General features: G+C 41.2%; 1 protein-coding gene across 2 annotated transcripts in view; it reads right to left on the bottom strand.

Moving 5' to 3' along the window:
* KLHL3 (kelch like family member 3) overlaps window positions 1-12,114 on the bottom strand; it is a 101,637-nt gene that overhangs the window by 71,938 nt on the left and 17,585 nt on the right. For both annotated transcript variants that reach the window (XR_009247154.1, XM_004586434.3), the window contains one exon: window positions 5,171-5,277. Coding sequence is in view for 1 of the 2 variants with exons in the window: in XM_004586434.3 (XP_004586491.1) it covers window positions 5,171-5,277 (107 nt within the window). In the remaining variant the exon portion in view is untranslated. The remainder of the gene's footprint in view (window positions 1-5,170; window positions 5,278-12,114) is intronic.

Raw genomic sequence — 12,114 nt, 5'->3', positions numbered from 1 at the left:
AAAAAACTACAAATTGCAACAAGAAAGAGCTATTTTTTAAGAAGATGAGCAAAACAAACGTTTAGCCAGACTAGCGAAGATAATAAAAGCAAGAGAGAAAAAACAAGTAAAATTAGAGATGAAAAAGAAAACATCGAAAGAGACTAGTAAGATGAGCTCTTGTTGCTGAATGGATCCTTTGATCATCATGTGGTACCTCTCTTCATCTCAATATTTTTCACGTCAAAGTCTATACCAGCTCATTTTTGCTTTCCATTAACCTGGAATATCTTTTTCCATCCTTCCACTTTCAGTTTTCACATACCTATGTTGGTAAGATATATCCCTGTAGGCAACAAATACATGGGTTTTGTTTTTGAACCAGTCTGCTATTCTATGATGTTTGATTGATGTGTTTAAGCCATTTACATTCCAGGTTAACATCAATAGGTATTGATTTGGTCCTATCATTTCAGCAATGGGTAGTTCATTGTTTGATTTTGTTTTCTTTTGTTCTATTGAGACATTCTCCTTGTTTGCCTTAGGTTTTGGCAAGTGCTATTCCTTTTCTCCGTCATTACAACATCCTTAAGTATTATTTGTAGGGCAGGTATGGAAGAGGTGTATTCTTTAAGCTTTTACTTACTGTAAAAGAATTTTATTTCATTTTCAAAGACAAAGGAACACTCTCCTAAGCTTGACAAAAAAAAAAAAAATCCAGTAAATAGAACATGAATCCTCCTTGCCCAGAGGACAAGTCATGGAACTGGCTGCAGTGCCTAGTGGAGAAACAAGTAAACCAACAATCGCAAAAGATACCAAATTCCAGAAAAGGCAATTCAGCTTAAAAGGCTCTTGAACCAGTCATTCCTGTAACCCAATGCAAACGCAAAACGAGGAGCTCTTAGGATCACACTTTGTCTATTCTGAGGTAACAGGCTACTGTTTTCATCAGATTGGTTTATAATTATTGAGAACCAACCCAGAGAAGAAGTAACAACTATTAATGAAGAAAGTGGCAGGCATTTCACACTTATAAGAGGCTGCTTGGGATGTCCACATCCCATACTGAAGTTCCTGACTCAAGTTGCAGCTCCACTTCTCATCCATCATCTTGCTAATGCACACCCTGGGAGGCAGCAGATAATCTCTGTCATGCATATGGGAGATCTAGATATTTTAGGTGGAAGACTTAAAGAAAGCAAGTGAAAAAGAAACTCTTTTCACACAGCAGATTCAAGAAGTCTAGAAAAGTCACTGGTTCATTTTCCAAGTGTTTGATAGAAAGCAAATCCTATTATGGAAATGAATCCTTGAGAATGAAAAAGGAATAAAAGGTCACTTGTCTCTCTGAAGAACAACAGCTAACCTCCTACAAAGTTGTATGTCCATACGGGGAAGAAAATGATTGAGACTCCTTAGTCCGCACTTTTCTAATTTAGTGTCATGTTCTCAGTAGTAAAAACAATAGGAACACCCTTCTCCTTCGCACAGTGATCCTCCATGGGTATTACAACAATTCCTTTCTTCCACCTAACTGGCATTTAAATCCTCATACCTGAGTTACCAATGCATTTGGGTTGGCTACAGCACCAGGGCCTATGTCAACCATCAACTTCACCTAAGAGAAAGAAATACAGTGCCACTTCCCTGATTCCCAGTCAACTCTCCAGCAAGTATGTGGATTGGGTCACTTAAATGCTAAATTTAACCTCCATCTCATATGAAATAAGGTCACTCCCTACCTTGCCTTTATCCCAAGGCTGCATAAGAATCCAAAGACACAATGAGTGTTGAGTATTGGGACAACTGCAGCCAACAAGCTGTCATGATGGTTGTCACCCAATCACTCACCCTGCCTGGAATCACGTCCCTCCTCTACCTGACAAAGTCTTTCTGTTCAGCCAGTGGCATAGGGGAAAGAAGTCAGGAAGGAGATACCTGCGTAGCCACACAGATGTTCCCTAACCACCATGACATCTCTTCTATTCACAAGAACTTTGGAAACCATGAACTGGTCTACAGTTAATGAGAATGAATTTTACTAAGTTCCTATTCTGTGCTAGCTCTCTCATACCTATATTTTCCTCTGAATATTGTTATTCTAACCTCACAGATAAGAAAATGGAAGATCAAAGATGTTAAGTGAATTCTCCATACTTTTATTAAGAGTCAGACACACGAGGATGGCTCAATTGAGTCCCTATACCCATGTGGGAAACCCGACAGAAGATCCTGGTTCCTGACTTCAGAGTGGCTCAGCTCATGCAACTGCAGTCATTTGGGGAACGAATCAGCAGATGGAAGATCTCTCTGTGTGTTTCTCCTTCTCTCTGTAAAACTACTTTTCAAATAAAAATAAAATCTAAAAAGAGAGGGATGGGGGAAGAGGACAAAGAGAGCTGGACTCGGGATTAGAACACAGCCCATTAGAGTGAATCAACAGAAGGAAGATCTTTTACTCTGTCTCTCCTCCTGTCTGTATATCTGACTTTGCAATAAAAAAATAAATACATCTTCTTTAAAAATAAGCTTGTACTCTACTTACGCATTTTTTAAAAATAAATAAAAATAAAACACTAAATCCTGATACATGATCATAGGTAATCACACTTCAGTAAAAAACCAGACGTATTTCCTTTTCCTTTGCTTTTTATTTAAGATTAATTTTATTTCTATTGGAAAGTCAGCTATACAGAGAGAATCTGTTAATTTACTCCCCAAGCGGCCACAATGGCTGGAGTTGAGCCAATCCAAAACCCAGGAGCCAGGAGTTTCCTCCAGGTCTCCTGCACAGGTGCAAGTTCCCAAGGCTTTGGGCTGTCCTCTGCTGCTTTCCCAGCCACAAGCAGGAAGGTGGATAGGAAGCAGAGCCACCAGGATTAGAACCAGTGCCTATATGGGAAACCAGCTCATGCAAGGAGAGGACTTCAGCCACTAGTCTACCATGCCAGGCCTTTCCTTTGGTTTTAATTAAGATGACAGAAATGGAGTTTTACTTGATTATCTGGGTCTATCACAGGTGAATTCTATGCATTTTGAAGTGGAATCTGATAGAATAACATTTTCTTAGATCATTCTCTGTGTGTCTCCTCTCTGTAAATGTGACTTTCCAATAAAATAAATAAATAAATCTTAGAAAACACAAAAGAAGAGCAGTATAAAGTACCTTTGGAATTAAGTAGAAAAGAGATTTACCCTAATCAGACTGGGGTCAAGAAAGGCTTCCCTGGAGCAGTGATCCTAAGCAGTAATGAAGGATGAACAGGAGTTAGGCAAGCATAGAGACAGGAAAGAAAAAACATCCCAGGAAGAACAATTGTTTAAAATATGCACATCAAAAAAGACTGTTGCATTATATATACATATATACACACACACACACACACTATATATACAAGATGTATTGTGTTAAATATATTGTATTATGTATACATTTATAAATATAAAATTTGAATGATATAAAACCATACTCTCACTTAGATATTACAATATATTCAATTTTTCACTTTTTGCTTGACTGTATTCTGGTGTTTTTTTTTTTTTTCCTGTGATGGACATGCGTAAACACTGTGTCAGTGGCTGACAGGATGAATGGAAGGATGGACGTCCCATTAGATGACTTTCTTCCCTTGCATTTTCAGGTATTTCTCCTCCTGGCCCTCAATTATTGCAATCCAAAACTTGCTCCCAAAGTACTTCTCCAAATTTCTAAAATCACTTTTTTCCCCCTCTCGTGAGGTACTTCCATGACCCCTGAGGCAGGTTCACTAACAAAACACAGAGACAACAATACAGTTTATTTCAATTCAAAGAATCCCCCTCTCAACACCAGACTTCTAAAGCTACATGAAGAGTGGTTGGGAGCGAATTATTGAAGGTGCAGCTAAGAAACTGTTCAAGATAAATTATTTTAAAACAAACAGATAGATGAAGTCAAAGAGATCAAAAAGAATTAAAAACCTTGCAACTCAAGTTAAAACTACTCCAAAGGGACAGATTAAAATTTCCAGGTAGTCAAAGTAGCTGGTTTTCCAAACTACCTTGTGAAATTCCTGGCCTAAGGCTCAAAGTAAAGTCAGAGCGATTTGGTCCACTTAGCAGAGACACAATCCCAAGTTGAAACTAGCTCCTTCTCACAATGAGCCAAGAGGGACACACATGTAAAAATGCCCAGAAACAAGTACAGGGTATCTCCCAGCAAGAATCACTCTCTCCCAGCTGTGTACTGTATTAAGAAAAGACAGCTCTTTTTCCAGAAAGGCACCTGCGCTCACCAAAACCTAGCAGGTCCACGTCCATTCTTTCCATTTTCTTTTATTTATCACCTTCTACAGTGAGCAACAATGACAAATTATGTACAAAGTGCCCAAAGTCCACAATCAAGTGCACTCACTCATTGAAAAATATATATTAACGTCTTGCTATGCGCTAGGTGCCCAGAATATAGAAATAGGTGCAACAATATAGTAATAAATCCTGGTCCTCGGTATATTCTAGTGGGGACAAATATTTAAAAAAACACATAATCTATCAATAAAGATAATTTTCAGGGGCAACCATTTGGTACAAAGGTCAAGTCACAATTCAGGATGCCTACACTCTATATCATAGCTGACTATATTTCCAATCCAGCTTCCTGTTGATGTTCACACCGGGAGGGTGCAGCAGGTGACAGCTCAAGTCTTGGCTGAGCCTGGCTGAGCCCTGGATGCAGTGGGTATTTGGGGAATGAGCCAGGAAATAGAAGATCTCTCTCCCTCAACCCTCTGTCTCTCTTTCTTCCCCCCCTTTCTTGTCCCCCCTTCAAATAAGGTGAAATTTGATAAACAATATATTCTTAAGCAAGTTAGGTTTCATTCATTCAATGTGTGACCCTGGGCAAGTCCCTTCCATTCTTTTAGCCTCGGTGTTCCCTCATCTGCAAAATGACAGCTCCAAAGGCCTGGCAGGCAGTCCAGGAAAACACACAAACAAGCTTCCTTGGGTATAGACAAGGAGCCACGAGCCCAATTGGCCTGGTGGAGACTTTAGTTACACCAAGTCCTCTGTTGTACAAAGCACAGTCTCTGGCACAGAGCTCCTTATAGTGGGCTTCACAGCTTTTTCCCCACTTGATAACACCACCCTCAATACTCTCCCAGTGGGACTGTCATCCCCATAACTGCTATTATCTTCCCCTCAACCATACCTGTGAACATCGCACAGAAGTAGGGGCTGCAGGCTGCCAGGACCACACGGTGGGCTTCTATCTCGACATCTTCTGCCACAATCATCACGTCACACAACAGCTGCTTACTGTAAGACACCAGTGAGGGGACAGGATGGGTCACGGAATGGACTTCCACTTCCATCACACAAGGGTAGTTTCTCTCCCACCCAGATGTCACACAACCATATACAAGGCTTTCACACAGATTTGCTCTGTGTTAAGCCAGGTAGGAGGATGGACTCACTGATTTTTCTTAGCCCCTGAGAAGTCTGATAGTCATACTTTCATTGGGTACTCAGAAGGATTCATCTACTCTGTGGCTATAAATTCAAGGCTGCTTCATTTGTCTTCACCTCTTTGCTCTTCATTTCTATCAGGTCTGTCTTGCATTTAGGAGGACAGAGGTCCAGTAAAAGCAGTGGAAAAGCCTGTTGCTGTTAGTCAAGTGACTAAACGAGTATGAGGAATAAACATATCACCAAGGTAGACCACTAGTAAGAGGGAGCACTAACCACTTCCACAAGGGACCCACTGCATATGAATTTCTAATACCACCATAAAGATTCCACTTGTACACACGTTGCCCCCCCCAAAGGCCCTCTGCAAGTCTATTAACCAAAATTACTAAGAACACTGCAACTACCTTTTTACATTTGTCACTCACTACACTGAACCTGGAAGAGGATCTGTCATAATTACTATTGTATCCTTGAAATCTGCCTCCATCTCCAGCACATACTAAACCCTAAATTTTGACTGAATTAATGAATTAAATGGGATCCTTCCACATTCACAAACAGAATAGATACTTGATATATTTGGAGATTGGTAAGTGTGCCTCAAGCCCTGTCAACTCATAAATTTTTGTTTTATCAGCCTTCCAAATTCTTATCAAACCTATTATTAACATAGTCATTAACATGTGCTGAGTTTTATGTTCTAAGTATTTGTCTACACATATGACCTCATTTAATCCTCTCTACAACCCAATGAAGTAGGGCTAATTGCTATGTCTCAGATAACAAATGAGGAAATTGGAGTCCAGAAACGTAAAGTAACATTCCCAAGGTCATCTAGAAAGGCAACAGAGAAAATAGGATTTGAATGCAAGCAGTTTGATTCCTGGAGTCCATATTTTTAATGGTCATAGTATCCTGGCCACCAATATACTTGCTTTAGATTAAAAATACTAGAAGTGGGAGGGAATACAAACAGGACAAACTCATTCAACTGCAATTCACTGGTAGTGGTTACTCAGCAGACTATACTGGTTTGAGCAATCTGAAGTCATGTCGGGTTCCAAGGGAGGATGTGAAAACCAAAGAATGAATCACCTATGATTGACAGATGCAAGAGAAGCTACATAGTTATAACCTCTGATATAACACATTAAGTCATTTTCCAGTACATTTTCTGAGAAAGCTTTAGCTGCAAACATCCTTGAAGGTCACAGGACATCAATGTCCCATGAAACCCAGACAGGTGAAGAGATGCCCAGAGCCACAGAAGCCTGAGTCTTGAGTCCAGTTCTCCTAACTCCAGATATAGCAGCTTTTCCTTTGTACCACAATTTCTTATTATTGGCTGACATTTAGAATGGGAAAACAGGAGATAGGTTACCTCTAACGAAGAGATGTGGTCAGAAATATTCAGCACATGGAATAAAGTACCACTGATGAGGACTGTGGAGAGGGTAAAATTTTTATGTATCAATAGGCAAAAACCTAGGGGCTGGGACTTCTAGAGATGGACAGTGTACCATACACAATAACTTTATCAGAAAAAAAAAATTGGTGCGACCAGGGAAATAACTGGCTCTGCCCCTAACTGGCTACCAGAACAAGGACAAAAAAAAGAAAGAAGCACACTATCATTTTTCTTCCCCACCACTGGGGAGAACCACATGGAGGCCAAATGTGATTGCAGATGCTACCCGAGAACAGTCTGGTCAGATTCATCGTAAAATCATAATCCCTACAAAAATAACAGAGTCACCACAGACATTTTCACTTCCACTAAAGTTGTAATTTTGAAAATATTCATCATAAAACAGTAAACATTCATTTCATATTTAAATTTTATTTATTTTAATTTTATTTTAAAGGCAGAGACAGAGGAGCTGACAGAGATCTTCCACCCGCTACTCTCTCCCCAGATACCAACAACAGTCAAGGATAAACTGGCTGAAGTTAGGAACCCAGAACTCAATACAGATCTTCCATCTTGGTTGCAGGGACCCAAGAACTCAAGCGATCATTGATTGCACCTCAAGATGCACATTTAGCAGGCAGCTGGATCAGAAGCAGCAGTAGGACTTGATGTAGGCACTCTGATATGGGATGAGTAATTTGGTAACTAATAGTTTTTTAAAATCGACAAGAAGGTCAAAATGATAAATTTTCAGTGCTAGAAGCTAAACCAAAAGACAAGAAGGAATAGGGAATAAATATGAAGATCCCATTAATTTCCTAAGATATAGGGAAACTGAAATCTTCATATACTGTTGATGGAAACATAAAAAGGTTCAACTGCTTTGGAAAACAATCTGACAGTTCCTTGGACGGTTAACTGTGGAGTTGCCATATGACCCAACAATCCCTTCCTAGATACACACATACCAAGGGAAATGAGAGCATAAATCCACACAAAAACTTACAAATGAAAATTTATAGTAGCATTATTCTTTATAGCAAAATGTGTTATATCCATACAATGGAATGATATTCATCAATAAAAAATGAATGCAGTACCGAGGCATGCTGTAACATAGATGAACCTTGAAAATATTGTACCAAGTGAAAGAAGTCAGACACAAAGGATAGAATGGCATAGCATAGAATAGAATACCATAGAATACCATAGCATATCATGGAATAGAATAGAAGTTAAGACACCACTCGGAAAAACTGCATTCCATTTCGGAGTGTCTGCAGTTGAGTCCCAGCCCTGCTCTTGATTCCAGCGTCCTGCTAAGGAGCGCCCTGGGAGGCAGCAGGTGATGGCTTCTGAAGTGGTCTCTGCCACCAATGTGAGAGACACAGATTCAGTTTTTGGCTCCACGCCTCAGCCTAGCCCAATGCAAGCTTTTGCAGACATTTGAGGGAGTAAACCAGTAGGTGGAAGATTTGTCCTTCTTTGCTTCTCCCTCTGCTCCTTTAAAATAAACAAAAAAGACATGTTTTAAACATTTCCAGGACTGGTATTGTGGCATGATAAGCTAAGCCTCCATCTGTGGTGTCAGCATCCCACATAAGTGCCAGTTCATGTCCTAGCTGCTCCACTTTCCGTCTAGCTCCCTGCTTATGGTCAAAGAAAGCAGAGGAAGATCAAACAAGGGCTTGGGCCCCTGCCCAGTATGGGAGACCCTGAAGAGGCTCCTTGCTCCTAGCTTAGAATAGACTCAGCTCTGGTCATCACAGCCATCTGGGGGGTGAACCAGCAGATGGGAGACCTCTCTCTCTGTCTCTCCTGCTCCCTCTGTAAATATGCATTATAAATAAAAATAAACCTTTAAAAAACATTTCTAATAAAAATACAAAATTTTAAAAATTGATACAGAAAGGAGACTACTGGTTATCTAGGGCAGGTGAGGGAATGGAAAGTGGGGATAGGAAGAATAAGGAGATAAGAACTGGAGGTATGATTGGTCAATTATACCAGGTGATGAACATATTCTTAAATTTATTACCACTGAACAACTCTGTGATTATACTAAAAAGCCAGTAAGCTATGAACTCTAAAAGGTGAACTGTATAGCAATATTAATGATATCCTGATAAAGTAAAACAGAAAGAATGTGGTAGGATGGTTCATTACCAGTAATAAAGGCACACAGCAGACCATCAAAACAAAACAAAACAAAACAAGATGAAAGCTGAGAAGCATTTGTCACGATGATGGAAGGTTAGAACTGTCAAGATGAGCTACCAAAGACTGCAGATTCTGAGTACTTGGTTACTCCATCACCCACGCCCTTGTTTTCAGGTCTGGTTAGGGCTTGCTTTTTCAAGACAGATCATATCCCCACTTGCTGGCTGGATGGTAAATCAGGAGCCAAAAATGCTATGCAGAAGCAGCTGGGGTCTGACCTGGGCCAAGTAATGAAGTGCAAAGAAGAGGAGGAAGCCTGGGTGGTTACCATGCCAACAACCCATTCTCTGTCGTGTAACTGAAAAGGATAAGAAACTCGTGAATTGTATGATTCATAAATCACAAAGAATGCGTGTACGTGCACTGAAATAGCTCCAAATTAAGAGAGGGGAATGTGAAAACAATGCAAGTAATAACCCCAGGTCTCTGGAATATCGTGTGACATTTTATTAACTTAATTGCTGATGACAAGATGCTGTAGCCCAATCCTTCATCAAAACACACCGATTACAATTAAACTCACTCACTTATTATATTGATAATTTATATTCGGCCCCCCTTTCTCACAGCCTCAGTTTGGAAATCATCCATTTAAGTGCCTTGAATTAGATAAGGCCTTTGGACATCACAGGAACAAGATTCACAGAGGGCAAGACTCTGATCCCTTTATCCACAGCCAAGATTCCTGTAACCTAGCACAGTGCTGAGCTAGCTCACCCTCGTCCTCATCATCGCAGGAAACATTGAGAATACCTACTATGAGCCAAGCTTTATAACCATATTAAGGAGTACCTATAACTATGCGACAGTCCACAGTGCTGGTCATATATTTACTATTACTTCTAAGCACTTTATTCATTAACCCTCTTTTCTTTTCTTTTTTTTTATTGTATTTTTGACAGTCTTTACATAGTTAATTAGGGTAAAAAGGTTCAAGGGCTATAGGAAAGTGGGTAAGACTATTATTTCCATATTGCTTCCCTCATGCATCTGAGGTAAAGGAGGATATTGAGGGAGAAGCCCCACCCAGTTTCCCACCCACCCCAGGTCTCTCAGATACTTGCTCAAGTGGTTTTGATAGTTCACCAGTTATGAATCACTGCCAATCTCGCCACTTCAAGCACGATGAGGTCGTTGAAGAATCCACTGATTGATATAGTCCATCATAGAGTCTCCATTTACCCAGTATTTCACTGCCAACATATAGCTGAGGTGGTTGATTGACTTGTTCTGTCCTCTGTCATTTGATGGTTAGCGTTCTGAGTTCGAAAGCTCGATTGGGGAGATTTCCAAAGAAACTCTGTCTGAGGTGTTTCCAGGCCAGATTCTTGTATGTTCTAGCAAGCACAGGGCCTGGCGCAGTCTATCGTCCCAATCAGCTGGTGGTTGCAATTGCTGGGTTGGTTCTGTTTTCAGCCCCGACTTCCACTGGAACCAATGGGTGTTGCAGTCCAGCCTGGTTCTGCCCAGCACATTCTCGGCCCTCACATAAACCAGTGAGAGCTGCAGCCTAGTCAGAGCAACCCACAATAACCCCCACCAGGCCCGACCCATACCCTGGTTTGCAAGTATGTATAGCAGACTAGTCGAGTCTGTCCCACATCCCATTTGGCTCTCGTACATGTCGATGGGTATTGAAGCTTAGGTTCCATCTAACCAGCTCAACTATCCAGCCCTCACGGATGTTGTAGAGTGCCTCTCTGTCTAGCCACACAGCCCCTGTCCCAGTTTTCGAGCCCTTCCATGGGAGTGGTAACCCAAGAGGTAGGAGCCCACTATTTCCCTTCCAAGTCTCTCTCACTCCTGGATTATGCACTCACCAGGTGGTTCTGTGGTTTAATTTGACAGAACTAGCCCCCAATGCCAGCTTCTGCCAGCTTCTGCTGTGGCTAAGCCCAAACAACCCTCACCCACTCTAATTTTGTTTGCACCAGTAGGAATAATCAGCCCAGCCTGGCTTTTCCCTGATCTAGTCTACATGAGGCGCACAGGTGTTGTAGCCCTGCTTAGTTTGATCTGCTCCCACCCCAGCTCACGCTCTCCAGTGGGAGTAGCTGTCCAGCAAGGGAACCCACCCTTCATCCCCCTGCCGGCTCTGCCCCCTCCCTTCCTGGTTCTCACGCATGCTGGTTGGGGGCTGCGGTCATATCCGGTACAGGTAACCTCACCTTGGCATTCCGTGTTGTGCATTGGTTTTTGTCGCGACCGAACCTGGCTCAACCCACCCACTGTTCTGGTGCTCGGATTTGCCAGTGGATGACGTGAACTGATTCAGCCTGGCTGCCCCTGACCCATGCCAAATGTATGCCAGTGGAAAACTTCCCATGGCCTGTTCTGGGCTGCTTCCTATCATGTTTCTTGCGCTTACCTGCAGGGTCTGTGTCCTGCCAGAGGAGTTGCCCAGGCTCCTCCATCAGAACCCCTTCCCAATGCCAGATTTTGCGCATACCAGGGGGGTCCATGGGCCAGCCCTACTCAGTTCACCTCCTGTCCTAGCAGGGACAGTGGCTTTTCCTGACTGGCCTTCAACCCAAACTCATTAACCCTCTAAACAACTCAGAAAGACGAGTACTACTACTAGTTTCATTTTACAGTTGACAACACTGAGATCAGGGAAATTAATTAAGTTGTCCAGGGTCATAGAGTTTGTACACAGTAAAGTCAACATTTGGAACCACCATCTGTGTTTGTGACCACTGCATTGTGCAACTATAAAGATAACCTCTTCAGGTGTTATTTATATGCAGAATTGGTAAAAATCCAGATATACAACAACAGAGAATTGTTGTTTACAAAATAAACCAAAAACAGGATATCATTCATCCATGTTGTAGAGTGACACATAAAAATGTGCTTGACATAGCAGTAAGGGAAAAAACAAAGTTGAAACAAATTTTAAGGAAGAAAAAGAACATTTCCCCCCAAGGTGTCAGCACTGCTACAACTGTAGATTAAAACTTTCATTGCCTTTCTGTTCATCTTTGTCTTAAAAAATTCTATAACAAATATATTTGTTTTATAAAATATTTTAAAGAAAAATGAAAGAAACTAAT

This window comes from Ochotona princeps, chromosome 19, assembly GCF_030435755.1.
Source record: "Ochotona princeps isolate mOchPri1 chromosome 19, mOchPri1.hap1, whole genome shotgun sequence".
Taxonomy (NCBI): domain Eukaryota; kingdom Metazoa; phylum Chordata; class Mammalia; order Lagomorpha; family Ochotonidae; genus Ochotona; species Ochotona princeps.
Note: the sequence above shows the minus strand (reverse complement) of the source record. Positions and strands in the feature narration are given on the sequence as shown.